The following is a 17813-nucleotide window of genomic DNA, read 5'->3' as shown; positions in this document are numbered from 1 at the left end:
GTCGTCGCTGCCTGGGAGTAGCATGTGACATCTGCTTTCTGCAGGTTGAACAAAGTTGTCAACGTCAAATTGACGTTTATCGATCTTCGGAGTCAACTGTAGATATATCATTATCCGTAGTTCATACGAACGTTAGTTAGTCGGTTTATAATACCTGCAACGAAACAATTTATAACGACCCAAACCATGGCTGCACGTCCACCTTATTCAAACTCGATTGAGACATCATTGGTATGAAAAATCTGCTTGTGATGCAGGTGCGGATTAGGGGGGGGGGGGCTGGTTTGGGTGGTCTAGCCTTCTCATAGATGTTGCCCTTATTGTCTGGACAGAGATTGTCAAAACCTGAAAAATGGTACTCTAATCCTCTTATATCTAACCCCGAGGGTGACCTTCGAAACGACTGTTTTTTGTGAAATGCCTTTTCTTTTTTCTGTACCCGGCCTTTTGATTTTCCTAGATTGTGTTGAACCCTATGAATATATATCTTCAGTGCTTCGAATATTGAATAGAGTAGTCATCCGCTGAAAAACAGTTGGAGCTATCTAAGCCCATTTATTCAGCCCAGCCCGAGGCATCTGTTATGTATGGTCAAAGTTTGCGAGTTGTCAATAACCATCTGAGGGGCTTTTATTTCCTAAGGCGTATTTTCAATGAAGTTCAAATGTGAATTGGATTGATGACGACGAACACCGCCTGGTGTACACCATATCATTGGGGTTAATGTAGCATTGACCCCTCAGCCCCACCCACCTCAACCCGTGTAACCTTATGTAATCTACCGCATAAAAACTTTCATCCCTCTCAAAATGCCATCGGGTCGGTACAGACTGCATTCACTGCTGACTGAGTTTAATGGTCCGTGCTGAATGTGTCTGGACTTGATGATTTCTCGTAACGAATAGAATCGTAAAATTAAATGCTGATCAATGGTGCGCGAAAACGTTTCCAAAACGTGACCTGAAAATTCTTACGAATGATGTTGATGATTTGACCAGATTACATTTCTGTGACGAGGTAGAACCTAAAATATATATATACAAAACTTAAAAGATTAAGAGCTAATTTTATTCATCAAAATTGAAATCATAAGACTTAACATTTCGGACTCACACTAGTGACAATCATCAGAAAGTTGTGTCAATTTTTTATCGATAAAATTTGCTTTTAATCTTTCAAACTTTGTATATAGTGGGTTTTAAACTGATTATCTACTCTGTACGTCAGAGGTTAGAGTTTTACGGCTATTCTACTTGGTGAAATGAATATGAAATTGAGAACAAGCAATAACATGTGATAGACTCAGTTTCTTTCCCTCCTCTTAAACTTTATGTATTCCTACAATACAGCCAGCGTCAGCGCGACAGCCGTGTCCAAAAATAAAGGCATTATCTGGTGTTTTGTTTGCGATCAACAAACAGAGCCACGGTCAAACTGTAGAACTCTATGGTCAAACACACATGAGGGACTTTACACTGCCGATAAATCTATATCTTGTATATATAACAGTTAGGCCCGGGTGGTTCATAGTTAGTTGGCATACCGGATCACAACGAACAAATAATAGTTAATTGCATCTAATCAGCTCACTGCTCAGTGTGTTATAACTGTATGCATGTATAGAAAGTACATTTTATCAATATATATATACATTGATAATATATACATGCTTCGGTGGTGACCGAGTTGACTCATTATTATTATGCGGCGTGCAAATGTATGCGAAGAACATTTTGTCTAATCAGCATACAAGTGGTAGGGGTTGAGAGAGAGAGAGAGAGAGGGTCAGTCAAGCGGTGAACAATATGCGCGTATTGTTGTCTGAATGGTTGAAAAAGGATTTTAAAGTGTGTGCGCGTCGTTTCCGAGTTGGATCTTATTGTGCGACCACACATGCGTTTTATTAACAGATGCTTTTATGTTATTTCTATCAGATACTTTAGATACTTTTTTCGATAATCGGCACCGCAGTTTACATAGGTAAATATTGGAAATGTTATGGGTGATATTTCGATTTATATGAGCATGTGCTTTACGACTGTCAAGGGTCAGTTGTTTCGGTAAAAAGTTGATTTCTTTCCTAGTTAAGTCGGATTATCGTAATCGATTTAGGAGTTAATCCTATTTGTGGAACTGGATCAAGAAACTGTTTCACAGAGTTTCGTTAGCTCTGCGTTGTGTATCGGTGACTAATGTAATCATTCTGTGATCCTGGTCCCAGTAGCGTGTCCTTGGCTTAGATTTAAACCAGTTCACGTGGGTCATCCTTATTACCGAGATGACGTATTTTACCGAGATCAACCGAGATGAAATTAAATATAACATATTTATTTATTCCTTATCGATTTTAACACTTGAAATCATGTTATATCAGTAATAAATACCTTCTAAAGTCATATTTTACATATTTCTTTATTCAAAAAAATTTTGACTTCAAATACGTAAACTCGGTTAGGAATAAAATTTCATTGAATTTGATTGATCGACGATCTCATCTCGGTAAAGTTAAAAGTTATTTTTCTACAAAATTATCCGACAAAATATGTAAAATATGACTCCAGCAGGCATTTATTATTGATATAATATGATTTCAATGGTTAAAATTGATATGGAATAAATAAATATGTTATATTTAATTTCATCTCGGTAAAATACATCATCTCGGTAATAAGGATGACCGGTTCACGTTACAATTTTGAGATCAGGTTTACTGAGTATGAATAAGTTTCCATGTTTAGCCTATGGCTGCATCACAATTGCTTAATTTTAAAGTACCGATATTTTTGCTCCTATAGCCATTTTACAGCGTAGATTTTTGCGACTATTTCTGGATTTGAGCTACACTGAATGTGCAGGGATAGATCCAGGGGCAAAATGTTAGGGTCTTGTCAAATTATTTAGGGCAAATTGATAAAGAAAAGGGCATTCTGACAAATATTGTTGAAAAAAACTACGTATTACATTGAAAAAAAGTACCATGAAATAAATGGACACCGAAAGTTTTCAGGGTCTTGTACAGATGTCTCGGAAGACCCCGGAGTCCTGTATTTAAGTACCGCAAATTCTTATTATAACAATGGTTGTTATAACAGCGTTTATAAAAACGTAACAAACGGATGACTGCGTGTTAGATACGCGGGATGTAAACATATTTATTATATCTGTTTCTACGTCTTGTCGTTTCAGAATAATTGGATGTTGAAATAACGACCGACGACGGACGACAACGCGACGACGGTTTGCGTTGACGGATGCGTTTACGAATAATCGCCGCCGCAACCGATGGCAGACGCGATCGAAACGAATCGAGAATCTGCGAGCGCGTTCGTTAAAATCGCCAAGATGCCGAGTCCTCGAAAATCGCCGAACAAATCGAACAGTTGCAGCCCGATAAACGTTAGCGTCGGCGCGAACGTGGCGCACCAGAAATCGCATTCGCCGCCGAGCGGTATGTCGCAATTCCCGACCGCGTATAACGGTCTGTACAACTCGTCGATGATCGCGGCGAATCAGTCGCTACTGGTGATTCCGCAGCCGTACATGCCGTATATACACCCGGGAATGAGCGCCGCCTATACGGGTATCCCGATCGCGCCAGCCACGACCGTATCGGCCGGCGGCGGAGCTGGATCGCAGGCGCTCGACTTGTCGAAGTCTCCGCAGCAGACGTCGAAAAACGGCGGCAGCTCGAGGAAATCGGGTTCGATGCTGCTGATTACGCAGGTCGGCGGCGACGACGACTGTAACAGTCAAACGAGCGGAGACGACGCGAATCATTCCGGAGGAGAGGACGGGTCGACGATGAGGAAATCACGTAACAAACAATCCGGTGAGTGACTGGACACGGTGAATTTGATTTGTGCGGTTATCAATCTGTTGTCGTCTGCTCCCTATCAGTCGTTCAATACGTTCAATTCTTTATTCTTCCATCTATTTTATCATCTGAGAAATCGAAGGCTTAGTTGCTAGAAAGTTGGATGAGTTAACCGGTGGACGAACGCTATGGTTACAATGCAATTTCAATTGTCATTATGTTTATTTATCAACTCGGGGCAACTGGGTCCAGACCTAGAACATTTTTCATCCGTTGAATTATAAGAAGTGAATTTCCGAATGCCACATTTTTTTCAAGACTTCGCCTGAGACATTGTTATTTCGAACTGAACTATCAAATATATTTTAATACCAGCAGACGTAAGACGTTTTATCTACACGCTTTCAAAAAACCTTGCGTGTCCTCGAAAGTTTTGACGTTATGAAAGTTTTTGAAAATGAACTAACAAATGGTCTGACACAAATGCCTACACTTTCAGGACGTCATCCTGGACTGTTTTATAACGAAATCGAACAGATTAAATGGACTACATCATGAAAAAAAATTTTTTTTTTTAAATCTTTCAGGTGAAGATGGTAAGAATATCAATCAGTACGGTCGAGTGTTCACGAACGGACGGCCGCTACCCGATCACCTACGAGTGGAGATCCTGCGCCTCGCTCTGCAGGGCGTGCGTCCCTGCGAGATCAGCCGTCAACTACAAGTATCGCACGGGTGTGTCAGCAAAATTCTGAACAGGTGAGCGGAAACGAGGAGCGCGTTATCGGTTTTTCTATTCGTACAGGTGTTCGTTCCAGGTGTTCGATGACAATCGAAAATTCTAGCTATTCAACTTAAATAAAAAGTGACCTTGACAAGGTCGCTTTTGAGTTGTGTCCTGAATATCAGTCCTAGTCTAATGAATTCTCAGTAATCTTGATAAAACACTCCTGATGAACATGATTTTGTACATATCGACTTTTTTGTATTGGTTATATTCATATTTGTACACTTTTCATTTGTGTCTAAACTAAGTTAAAGTCGACTAGTAAAAATCGACTCTAATTTTCATAGTAATCCCACCTGTTACCAGGTACGGTAAGATCCCACGAAACATATGAGAAAATGAGAAAAGCTTCCTACTTGGAACATTTCTATTGAAATAAGCTTATTAATGATGATATACTAAATTTTCGATTCCGATTAAATCGCACTCCTTTGTTGTTCTCTTTGATGAATACCAGAATCAGTAACCTGTGATAGAAACTTACTGACTAGTGAACTTATAACCTTGTGATCCGCAGAAAAATGCCCGTCGAAAGATTTTGTATTCAGTTCTTTTACATTGTATCGATGAATAACTTTGTTATCCTTCCTAGAAGAAATGCTTCGAGCGTTTTTTTTTTTGCGTTCGTAACTGGATCGTACTGAAATTGTACCAAGGTTTTGGATTCCTCGAGGGGGGATAGTTCGGTTCATTCAATTGTCATTTTACACGGCGGTATCTCTCGCTTGTCGTCGTCTTATTGGGCGGAAACTCAATGAAAGTCGTGTCAACGTCGTGCGGCGCTGCTCGGCGGTTGTTGTGGTGTATCGCGTGAATAAAAAGAGACTTATCCCATGTTCGCCTTGAACTTTTCTAGATACCGTAGAACCGGTAACATAAATCCCGGACAGATCGGCGGTAGCAAGCCTAAAGTTACTACATCGGAGGTCGTCACGAAAGTGAAAGATTACAAGGCGGAGAATCCGCAGATGTTTGCGTGGGAAATTCGTCAAAGGTTAGTAGCGTTTTTACGTGTAGGCAGATGATATCATTTTCACAAGCATTTAGTGGTTAGTGATGTCACTAGGTGGCAGCATAATCTTGTATTCGATAGAATAGATATTTTCTGAACTTGGTTCAGTTTCATGAAAAGGTTGAAATGATTAAGATAAAAGCTCTGATCGTTTTACTATATAGAAAAGAAGAAATCATTAATATCTGGTGCATAGATTTAAGATTAACTTCTTTGACTAGTTTTTCCCCTAACTTTCAATGGTCTTTTCCCACTATATTGTCCGAAAAAACCTTATGAAACCTTGTAAATTTCATTATCATATGATGTAACTTCGTAATGCGAAATGAATTCATTCATTAAACGCATCATTCTAGCAATATTATTTTGAGACTTCAATATTATGTTTTAAGGCCTCAATGCCCAGTCTATAAAACCGCAGACCCCGGATATTACATACTCTATACCTGATCTGTTTTAGATTAAACATGTATTTGTATGACTGTGACGTTAGAATGACCTATATCGATGTGTTTCGTTTTAAGGTTATTAGAAGAGGGAATTTGTACGGAGAAGAACATACCGAGCATCAGTTCGATCAATCGGATCATTCGAGACAAATCGATCGTACAGCGCCGCGGATACGACCCGTTCTCGCGCGGCAGTTTCGAAGACGTAAGTTCAAATACGGAAAGCTTAACTATTGAACAACAGGCCACCGATCTGGAAAACTCGGGGAATCCGAAACATCATGGAAAATTCAGGGAATTTGACATATTTGCAAAAACATCTGGAAAATTCATGGATTTTGGATATGCTATTGAACATGCGTTTCTTTATCAGTACTTGATTTATAAATAATGAATAAATTGTAAAATTTTAAACCTTGAAATTTCTCCATTCACCTGCCGCAAATTCATTCAAGGAATTTTCTATGATGATAAGTCAGGGATTCTGTAAATGGCTGGAAAGTGGCCACTACTCAGGAGTTAGATATGATTCCAGTCGAAATTAGTTTATTTTCATAGAGTAAAATGTAAACTTACAACTGGAATTCCTCAACCTGATTCCTACTATTTAGATTACTAATTGTTAGTAGTATTTCTTTTTAACGATTATTTTAGCAAAATTCAGATTCGTTAACAAAAATCTTTTTCTTGCAGACGATGAACAATGGTCTGAATGGTAATTACGAGAACCCGAATGGTTTAGACAGTACGATGTTAGCTATGGATCTGAAAGGACTGATGGTCGCGTCTGGCGGCGATCCGATGTCAATCGACTCCCTATACAAGGACGACTGTAAGTTAACCGTTTATTTCACTCGTGAAATGTGATCGTTCTATCAGTTAATGGTGAAATTCTGTTACGAGATTCAGTGGAAACTGATGAATCTGATGTTTTCCCACAATATCGAAGATTTATAAATGAAATGTTTTAGGTAGAATCCTTCTATTTGTTTGAAATGAATGATCAGCTATATTAGATAGTTAGATGAATAATTTTAAATGAATCTCTGGAAGATCCATAGATCATTGACTATTTGGTAATCTTCAATATTGTCAGTCTTCTTTACGGTCTCAAAAGATCCGACTTGAGCGGAGTCTACTGTATCTGCCAAAATGTTGATTATTATTTATGATGTATGAATTTTTTACTTCAGGTTCATCGCAGCGCGTTGCAGTTAAGTGCGAACCGTTGTCGCCATCCTCGCGCGATTCACCCAGTAAACAGAGAAATCATCACATGACACTGCCGCTGTGTTTCCCCGGCGAACACGACGACGAGGACGCGAACAATTCGTCGGCGAATTCTCCGACCGCGGACGCTGCCAGCGAAGATCGCGTCGACGGTCTGAAAGTGACGGAGGTGTCGATTTTACAGCAAGCGCTACGCACGAGCGGGTCGTCGTCTTTACACAGTCCGGTTACGCGTCGTCTGCTGAACTCGGACAGCGAATCGTCGGAACGCGAGTCGCAATCTCCGGCTAGCGACACATCGCAGCAAGTCGGCGGCACGACCGCGCGAAAACCGCGTAAAGGCACGCCGCATAAAATCATGTCGCCGGCTTTGGAGAGAATTTCGTCGTCGTCGAAAACTACTGCTGCTGCTGCTTGTAACGGACACAAATCTTCAGTATTACCCGATCAGGTGCCTCCGTTCGGCAACTCGGTATCAAACGCAGGAAACTACCTTGATGAAGTGGACAGCGTCGTCGCGTACAGTTCGAACGATCAAACGCCGCAGGCGAACACGATTTTCTTATTCGGTTCGAACTACGATATCGTGAACACGGGAACCGGACAGTGGGTGCTAAAGAACGACGCCGATCTGATCAGCGTGTTGGAGTTGTTTCTACGCGGTAAACCGAAGCAGGGGAAAAATTCGTCGAAATCGACGACGACGGCCGTGAAATCGTCGGCGAAAACGAGCAAGGCGGAAAATAACGCGAAGCAGCCGAGTCCCGTGTTGAAGATACCGACGTTTTTGAAATCGGCGGAAAACGAATCTTCGCAAAGTAAAACGCGCTCGATCGACGAAGATAACGCGGTTACTGCTGCCGTCGAAACGATTCGCAACGACGTCGACGAAATGGCCGTTACGGAATCGTTGCCGGATTTGAAAGACGAATCGGCTACATCGGCAGACGACGAGAATTCGTCGTCGAAAAAGCGTAAATTAGAAAACAACGCGGAAGAAATCGGCGCCGCCAAACGGTCGCGAGTCGAACCGAATCGGCAGACGGAGTTGGACAGCAGCGCCGATGCGCTCTGCATCGACGAGTCGCTCGACGAAACCGATAACAAACTCGACAATTCATCGGAATTCGAGAACTCGGAAAACGTCGAGAACGAAGTGCTCGCCGACGAGGTCGTCGTCGCCATTTCGAAAGTCACCGAATCGATTAAGGACTCAAACGAGAATGTGACGCGCGAAAAGTCGTTCGTCGACGAGGATAAGTCGTGCATGCCGATTTTAGCCGAGTTGCTGCAGAATAAGCAAGCGATGATGTTGTCGACGTCGAGCTAGGCGACGCGTCAATATCGCTACATCTCTCGAAATATATTTTTCGTTCGTTCATTCGTCCCCTCCTCGTCGCGTCACCGCGGACACAGGCTTTAAAGTATTTTCTCTTTTAACGAAACATTGTTTTAAAAAAGATTTCGTGTCTCGATTCTTAAACTGCATTTATCTGCAGAAATGTGCATCGTCATCCGCTTCGTTATCTGATCATTCCATCCGTTTGTCTGCTACTTTCATCGTCGATGCGATGCATCGAGAAATCTATTTTCTAACCTTTTCCCACACCATATTTCGTTGTTAAATATAATTATGTTTTTGCGTCGGTATTTGCATCTAGTACGCATGTGGCATTTGGGTCAGCACGAATTGGTACGTCTAGTTGCTGGCTATTAATTTCTTATTTCACATTCAATGCCACAATCATTCGTCCCGGTTGCTACTACTAATTACAATTTAAGTCGCGATCACATTACAAATTAAGTCGCGATCACCTAGGCCGACCTTTTGCTATGGTGCCTGGTTGACCGGGTCTGGGCCAAAAAGCACGGGTCAAATTACTGAATGTTAATGCTGGTTCAGGATTCTTCTGTTGGCTATTCTAATTGGTAGATTTTAGATTGTTGTTGACTCACCTCGCTTGCCATAGCATGGTTCAGCTCACGTTTTAGCAATGACGAGTCATTTCAGTGTAAATGCTCAAAACGCCGGTCTTCTCGGGACCATTTTGACCCAGGCCAAATCGTCCGCGTGATCATGGCTTTAAGATAGCCAGTGGTAACTAGCATAGCAGTAGTGACAACTAACGTGGCATGGGATAAATGAGATATCTCAAAGTGGCGATGGTGGCACTAGCAGTACAACAATACACAATATCTCGGAAGTGGGTATGGCGACATAACCAGACGTTTGAGACGACTGATAGCGGCAATGATGTCGCGAAACTAGAAATACGAGATATCTCGCGTTTAGGCGAATTACACGACGTATATGTACTACGTTCAAAAATGGATGAAATCAAAAACAACAATGGAATCATAACTAACTGTGAATGAAAATCAGTTGAAAAAATCAGTTGTAAATAAACGGCTAATCAAATATTATAGTTTCGTAAGTAAATGATGACATATATTCTGATATAAACATATGTATTATGGATATTATGTATGATTATATACCAGTATATGTTATCGATATTTGTATAAAGAATATTAAAATATGTCTCATTGACGCTTGATTTATTTTGCGTATAACGAATGAATTTTCCCTCAAACGGCGTGTTGTGAAAAAAGTACCAGTATTTATCATTTCATTTTCGCGAGGCTGTAGTCGAAAATTGAATTGTTTGATGAGAACGTCATTGAGTATTGCGGTAGACTCCGCTCGAGTTGGATATTTCTGTCGAGCGATATAGACTAATTGGGTGGTCATATATAGAGTCGGAAAGATATTTCGACAAATATCCGACTTGAACTTGAGTCTACTTTACTCAGTAAAACTAATAATTGAAGGGTATTTGAATTCAATTCAACTCTCTTGAGGTTGATATCATTATCTAATGCTCCCGATTTAGGTTTAGTCGCTATCGGTTTGCTGGGCCATTCAAACGCCTAGCGTAAAGTCACCAACAGCTAGTCGACTCGGACCTAGTGAAATCATTCTCGGAGACTAGCCTCAGCAGATGTTATTGGCAGCCATTTCGTCTCATCTTCGATGCTTAGGTCGCTCCCCTGTCTCGCAACTAGGACATCTAGTTACTGTGTATTTCGACACTCAGGGAACGTTCTTAATGCAGCCGTGTTCTTCAGAGATATGAATACAAACATTGTGTCTTCGAGGTTTTGGTTATGAATTTTTGTATTCATTCCAATGATTCTGTATTTTCCATTCCAGTACCGGTATATGAAGCTTTTTTCTAGATATGCATTTCGTATTATGTAGTGTACAGGGAGATTTGATTGAAATCAATGAAATTCCGATTTTTTTTTCTTTTTTACTCGTGAAAAGTCTCTAATCATGCATTTAATGAAATTCATGCGAAAAAAAATCATAGTTCATTTATTCAAATTAAAACTTTAAATGTACAGATTATACAAACGTACCGTCTTTGCAATCTTTTAAGTAGGCATTTACTTGCGGGGAAAAAATACTTGTTTATTTGTTAACGGTTGAAGATGAATTTTACGTGATTTTTTAGGGTAATTTAATCGCGGGTGTTGGATTTATTGATACGGATTATAATCGGTTGAATTTTACGAAACGTTTTTTAACGGTTTTACATGCAAATCATTTGGTTCAAATTTGTGACGGTCCGGTGCATGAAGTAGGTCGACGTGCGACCTCTCGGTAGAAGGTACGGCGCATTCGTGTCGCATTTTTTTTTTTTTGTTCGAAATTCGTTTCCATATTTTCGTGTTCGACATGTCAAATCAAGACGTGAATAGCAAAATTGAAGTTAACAAAAACGATTACGTGGCGTTACTTAGGAAATTAATGAAATCTATCAACCATTTGATGTACGTTATGGGTGATTTTACTTTTAGTTATTCATTCATTTATTGTATTTCCTGTATTTACGATGTATACCTCTTCTGTCTACTATTATTATGTAAGCGTATATATGTACATCATTTGCATTTTTATCTGCGTTTTTCTCATTTAGTCTCTAGCTGTCTATTTACTATTATTTTCTGTACGGTACACGAGTATTTACGCGCTAAGACCGGAGAAATGTTTTTCGTTTGTTTTTTTTTTTTCGAAATCTTCAGTGGAAATACCAATATTTCTTGTGGCTTGGATTCATCTCTTGTTAATGCAGGTGTCAATCTGCAGCTCTGATCATAGCCTCTTAGATATTCAATATTACATCACCATTCTTCCAATTTTTGATCGTCCACGCTTCACTTGCGTTCAGGACTTTGCCTGAGAGATTTGTAATTAAAAATGACCATACAAATTGCCAGACATTAAGTCAGCCAGCACATTGTAGAAAGTAAAATGATCTATAAATCCGCAGCAGAATCACAACAATAACAAAATTCTTTGAAAATCTTTGAAAATAGTACGTTACAGCACAATCGATTTCGCTGATGTCACTCAAGCCTCATCAGGTATAATATTATGAAATAATCTATGTAAAGAAGGGCATTTAAGTCAAGCCCACTGTAGAAATGAATAACAAACTTTCTAAATATTATACCTGATGATTAATGATATATTGCTGGATGGGTGATTCCAGGCTGCATTAATTCTGAAAAGAGCAGACATATTATAAACACACTGTAATGGGATGAATCTCTACGAGACAATGATATTTTTCCTTCGGTTCCTTCTTGCGTTAGATTTCCAAAGAGAACTAGGTTGTGTATGAAAGCAGACATTTTACAACTGGGTTGTGCTCAGAAAATTCCACCAATCGTATGCTCATCGTTTATTCCGATATTTTGTCAAACATCAGTATCGACAGACGTGTGTTCGTTTCCCTTTTGACATTCCATGATAATATTTTTCTACCGAAAACAATTGGTTGAATGCGCCGCCTACAGGCGATACGTTGTTGGTTGTGACGCACTGCGAGATAATGAAAATTATGCTATTTATTCCCTTCGGAAAAGATTGCCACAAGTATTCCGTATTTTTGTACGTTAGAAATATTGTATTTTTCTGAAAACTGATCGTAAAGAATTATCAACGGTATGAATACACCTGGTAACTGCTTTCGATGTATCTTAGACGGGAGTATTTTTTCATTTTAAACTTCTTAAGAGGGATTTAAGTTACTAGAATATGCGTCGATATTTCGTCAACCGAAAGTACCAGTCTTCATGACACATTTCAAAAGGAAATTTTCATTTGAATTTTACTACGCGGAGAACTCTATGTTTTAGCATTCTGATTCGTTTATATTTGTCGCCTGGACGGGGCTTTCATATTTTCAAACCTGTCTGGACCGGACAATCATTGGTGGTCACACAGTATGTATGTGATGTTGTGCATAAAATATACAGATTTGCGGAATAAAAGTATTTTTATGGAGTTAAACAATTATATTTTGTCATAATTTGCTGTGTTTTTGCATCAGTTGAATGTATCAGGAATGGAGCTGCAGTATTTTTTCAAATACGTGTCCCTCCAGTCAATTATTGTCAGAATCGTTCAAATATCCTAAGAAAATTTAAATGATTCGGTAATTATCTCTGTCCAGCCTCAGCCCAGTGAACTTAGTGAAGTGCTGAGTTAAAGTGAAAGTTTTCTATAGAGAAAATTGTCACGATTGGTAGAACACTATATCCGTGTTGACGCGATGAGGAGAGAATCCCACAATGATAATAAAAAGTCCGAAAATGAAACTTCGAGATACCGGTAGTAGTTTATTTCAACGTTTCGACTATATCCTAAGATTATTCCTGAAGATGACTATTAGGATATAGTCGAAACGTTGAAATAAACTACTACCGGTATCTCGAAGTTTCATTTTCGGACTTTTTATTATCATTGTGGGATTCTCTCCTCAGAGACAATTGTGTGACAGTGACATGTAGTGGATTCTGGGGTCAATTGTGATTTGTGATGAAGATAAAACCGCTCTGGCAGTTGAATTATTCCTTTCTCTAGGTGTATTCTAAAAACAGCAACGAATCATAAAAAGCAAAAAAGATTTTGTGTCTCGATTCTTAAACTGCATTTATCTGCAGAAATGTGCATCGTCATCCGCTTCGTTATCTGATCATTCCATCCGTTAGTCTGCTACTTTCATCGTCGATGCGATGCATCGAGAAATCTATTTTCTAACCTTTTCCCACACCATATTTCGTTGTTAGATATAATTATGTTTTTGCGCGTCGGTATTTGCATCTAGTACGCATGTAGCATTTGGGTCGGCACGAATTGGTACGTCTAGTTGCTGGCTATTAATTTCTTATTTCACATTCAATGCCACAATCATTCGTCCCGGTTGCTACTACTAATTACAATTTAAGTCGCGATCACATTACAAATTAAGTCGCGATCACCTAGGCCGACCTTTTGCTATGGTGCCTGGTTGACCGGGTCTGGGCCAAAAAGCACGGGTCAAATTACTGAATGTTAATGCTGGTTCAGGATTCTTCTGTTGGCTATTCTAATTGGTAGATTTTAGATTGTTGTTGACTCACCTCGCTTGCCATAGCATGGTTCAGCTCGCGTTTTAGCAACGACGAGTCATTTCGGTATAAATGCTCAAAACGCCGGTCTTCTCGGGACCATTTTGACCCAGGCCAAATCGTCCGCGTGATAAGATAGCCAGCCGGTAACTAGCATAGCAGTAGTGACAACTAACGTGGCATGAGATAAATGAGATATCTCAAAGTGGCGAATGTGGCTAGCAGTACCACAATACACAATATCTCGGAAGTGGGTATGGCGACATAACTAGACGTTTGAGACGACTGATAGCGGCAATGATGTCGCGAAACTAGAAATACGAGATATCTCGCGTTTAGGCGAATTACACGACGTATATGTACTACGTTCAAAAAATGAATGAAATCAAAAACAAAAATGGAATCATAACTAACTGTGAATGAAAATCAGTTGAAAAAATCAGTTGTAAATAAACGGCTAATCAAATATTATAGTTTCGTAAGTAAATGATGACATATATTCTGATATAAACATATGTATTATGGATATTATGTATGATTATATACCAGTATATGTTATCGATATTTGTATAAAGAATATTAAAATATGTCTCATTGACGCTTGATTTATTTTGCGTATAACGAATGAATTTTCCCTCAAACGGCGTGTTGTGAAAAAAGTACCAGTATTTATCATTTCATTTTCGCGAGGCTGTAGTCGAAAATTGAATTGTTTGATGAGAACGTCGTCATTGAGTATTGCGGTAGACTCCGCTCAAGTTGGGTATTTCTGTCGAGCGATATAGGCTAATTGGGTGGTCATATATAGGGTCGGAAAGATATTTTGACAAATATCCGACTTGAACTTGAGTCTGCTTTACTCTGTAAAAACTAATAATTGAAGGGTATTTGAATTCAATTCAACTCTCTTGAGGTTGATACCATTATCTAACGCTCCCGATTTAGGTTTAGTCGCTATTGGTTTGCTGGGCCATTCAAACGCCTAGCGTAAAGTCACCAACAGCTAGTCGACTCGGACCTAGTGAAATCATTCTCGGAGACTAGCCTCAGCAGATGTTATTGGCAGCCACTTCGTCTCATCTTCGATGCTTAGGTCGCTCCCCTGTCTCGCAACTAGGACATCTAGTTACTGTGTATTTCGACACTCAGGGAACGTTCTTAATGCAGCCGTGTTCTTCAGAGATATGAATACAAACATTGTGTCTTCGAGGTTTAGATATGCATTTCGTATTATGTAGTATACAGGGAGATTCGATTGAAATCAATGAAATTCCGATTTTTTTTTCTTTTTTACTCGTGAAAAGTCTCTAATCATGCATTTAATGAAATTCATGCGAAAAAAAATCATAGTTCATTTATTCAAATTAAAACTTTAAATGTACAGATTATACAAACGTACCGTCTTTGCAATCTTTTAAGTAGGCATTTACTTGCGGGGAAAAAATACTTGTTTATTTGTTAACGGTTGAAGATGAATTTTACGTGATTTTTTAGGGTAATTTAATCGCGGGTGTTGGATTTATTGATACGGATTATAATCGGTTGAATTTTACGAAACGTTTTTTAACGGTTTTACATGCAAATCATTTGGTTCAAATTTGTGACGGTCCGGTGCATGAAGTAGGTCGACGGGCGACCTCTCGGTAGAAGGTACGGCGCATTCGTGTCGCATTTTTTTTTTTTTTTGTTCGAAATTCGTTTCCATATTTTCGTGTTCGACATGTCGAATCAAGACGTGAATAGCAAAATTGAAGTTAACAAAAACGATTACGTGGCGTTACTTAGGAAATTAATGAAATCTATCAACCATTTTATGTACGTTATGGGTGATTTTACTTTTAGTTATTCATTCATTTATTGTATTTCCTGTATTTACGATGTATACCTCTTCTGTCTACTATTATTATGTAAGCGTATATATGTACATCATTTGCATTTTTATCTGCGTTTTTCTCATTTAGTCTCTAGCTGTCTATTTACTATTATTTTCTGTACGGTACATGAGTATTTACGCGCTAAGACCGGAGAAATGTTTTCCGTTTGTTTTTTTGTTTTTTTTCGAAATCTTCAGTGGAAATACCAATATTTCTTGTGGCTTGGATTCATCTCTCGTTAATGCAGGTGTCAATCTGCAGCTCGGATCATAGCCTCTTAGATATTCAATATTACATCACCATTCTTCCAATTTTTGATCGTCCACGCTTCACTTGCGTTCAGGACTTCGCGTGAGAGATTTGTAATTTAAAAATGACCATACAAATTGCCAGACATTGAGTCAGCCAGCACATTGTAGAAAGTAAAATGATCTATAAATCCGCAGCAGAATCACAACAATAACAAAATTCTTTGAAAATCTTTGAAAATAGTACGTTACAGCACAATCGATTTCGCTGATGTCACTCAAGCCTCATCAGGTATAATATTATGAAATAATCTATGTATAGAAGGGCATTTAAGTCAAGCCCACTGTAGAAATGAATAACAAACTTTTTAAATATTATACCTGATGATTAATGATATATTGCTGGATGGGTGATTCCAGGCTGCATTAATTCTGAAAAGAGCAGACGTATTATAAACACACTGTAATGGGATGAATCTCTACGAGACAATGATATTTTTCCTTCGGTTCCTTCTTGCGTTAGATTTCCAAAGAGAACTAGGTTGTGTATGAAAGCAGACATTTTACAACTGGGTTGTGCTCAGAAAATTCCACCAATCGTATGCTCATCGTTTATTCCGATATTTTGTCAAACATCAGTATCGACAGACGCGTGTTCGTTTCCTTTTTGACATTCCATGATAATATTTTTCTACCGAAAACAATTGGTTGAATGCGCCGCCTACAGGCGATACGTTGTTGGTTGTGACGCACTGCGAGATAATGAAAATTATGCTATTTATTCCCTTCGGAAAAGATTGCCACAAGTATTCCGTATTTTTGTACGTTAGAAATATTGTATTTTTCTGAAAACTGATCGTAAAGAAGTATCAACGTTATGAATACACCTGGTAACTGCTTTCGATGTATCTTAGACGAGAGTATTTTTTTATTTTAAACTTCTTAAGAGGGATTTAAGTTACTAGAATATGCGTCGATATTTCGTCGACCGAAAGTACCAGTCTTCATGACACATTTCAAAAGGAAATTTTCATTTGAATTTTACTACGCGGAGAACTCTATGTTTTAGCATTCCGATTTGTTTATATTTGTCGCCTGGACGGGGCTTTCATATTTTCAAACCTGTCTGGACCGGACAATCATTGGTGGTCACACAGTATGTATGTGATGTTGTGCATAAAATATACAGATTTGCGGAATAAAAGTATTTTTATGGAGTTAAACAATTATATTTTGTCATAATTTGCTGTGTTTTTGCATCAGTTGAATGTATCAGGAATGGAGCTGCAGTCTTTTATCAAATACGTGTCCCTCCAGTCAATTATTGTCAGAATCGTTCAAATATCCTAAGAAAATTTAAATAATTCGGTAATTATCTCTGTCCAGCCTCAGCCCAGTGAACTTAGTGAAGTGCTGAGGTAAAGTGAAAGTTTTCTATAGAGACAATTGTGTGACAGTGACATGTGACATTAATTATTAATTACTAATTCAACGCGTTAACTGAGTAACGAAATGAGAAACAACGAGGAGGATAACCACAGGCTCGAAGGAGCCTACCACAGATCCTTCACAATTGATGATGATGATGATGATGATGATGATGATGATGATGATGATGATGATGATGTAGTGGATCCTGGGGTCAATTGTGATTTGTGATGAAGATAAAACCGCTCTGGCAGTTGAATTATTCCTTTCTCTAGGTGCCATCTAAAGACGGCAACGAATCATAAAAAGCCGATGCGAAGAGTGAAAATTGCAACAACTATCCCGGGTGACGCGGGACATCATCGACCCAGTTCGACAGTTGTGAGTTGAGACTTAACTCATTGGAACTCAGGACTAACTATCTGACTCGCAACTATGGAACTGGATCATGGCATATAATATACATGCATAAACTACAACTAAAACATTTTAGATATAAATGATCTCAT

The 17813-nt window shown here is 39.0% G+C and overlaps 1 protein-coding gene across 1 annotated transcript; it reads left to right on the top strand.

Annotated features, from left to right (window-relative positions):
- Positions 1 to 1764: 1764 nt before the first annotated feature.
- LOC141908590 (uncharacterized) lies at positions 1765 to 12643 on the top strand. Its single transcript, XM_074798687.1, has 7 exons — positions 1765 to 1980; positions 3187 to 3829; positions 4402 to 4573; positions 5458 to 5595; positions 6138 to 6267; positions 6756 to 6894; positions 7256 to 12643. Exons 2-7 carry the CDS (start codon positions 3283 to 3285, stop codon positions 8620 to 8622), a joined length of 2493 nt encoding a protein of 830 aa, XP_074654788.1. The 5' UTR covers positions 1765 to 1980; positions 3187 to 3282; the 3' UTR covers positions 8623 to 12643.
- Positions 12644 to 17813: the final 5170 nt, after the last annotated feature.

The sequence above is a fragment of the Tubulanus polymorphus genome, chromosome 7, assembly GCF_964204645.1.
Source record: "Tubulanus polymorphus chromosome 7, tnTubPoly1.2, whole genome shotgun sequence".
Lineage (NCBI taxonomy): Eukaryota > Metazoa > Nemertea > Palaeonemertea > Tubulaniformes > Tubulanidae > Tubulanus > Tubulanus polymorphus.
Note: the sequence above shows the minus strand (reverse complement) of the source record. Positions and strands in the feature narration are given on the sequence as shown.

Bases quoted from the DNA above. Each gene is read 5' to 3' on its own strand.
- LOC141908590 (XM_074798687.1), top strand. From the start codon at position 3,283: ATGGCAGACGCGATCGAAACGAATCGAGAATCTGCGAGCGCGTTCGTT. The intron at 5,596-6,137 runs GTTAGTAGCGTT...TTTCGTTTTAAG, and splicing joins GCGTGGGAAATTCGTCAAAG to GTTATTAGAAGAGGGAATTT. The intron at 6,268-6,755 runs GTAAGTTCAAAT...TTTTTCTTGCAG, and splicing joins CGCGCGGCAGTTTCGAAGAC to ACGATGAACAATGGTCTGAA.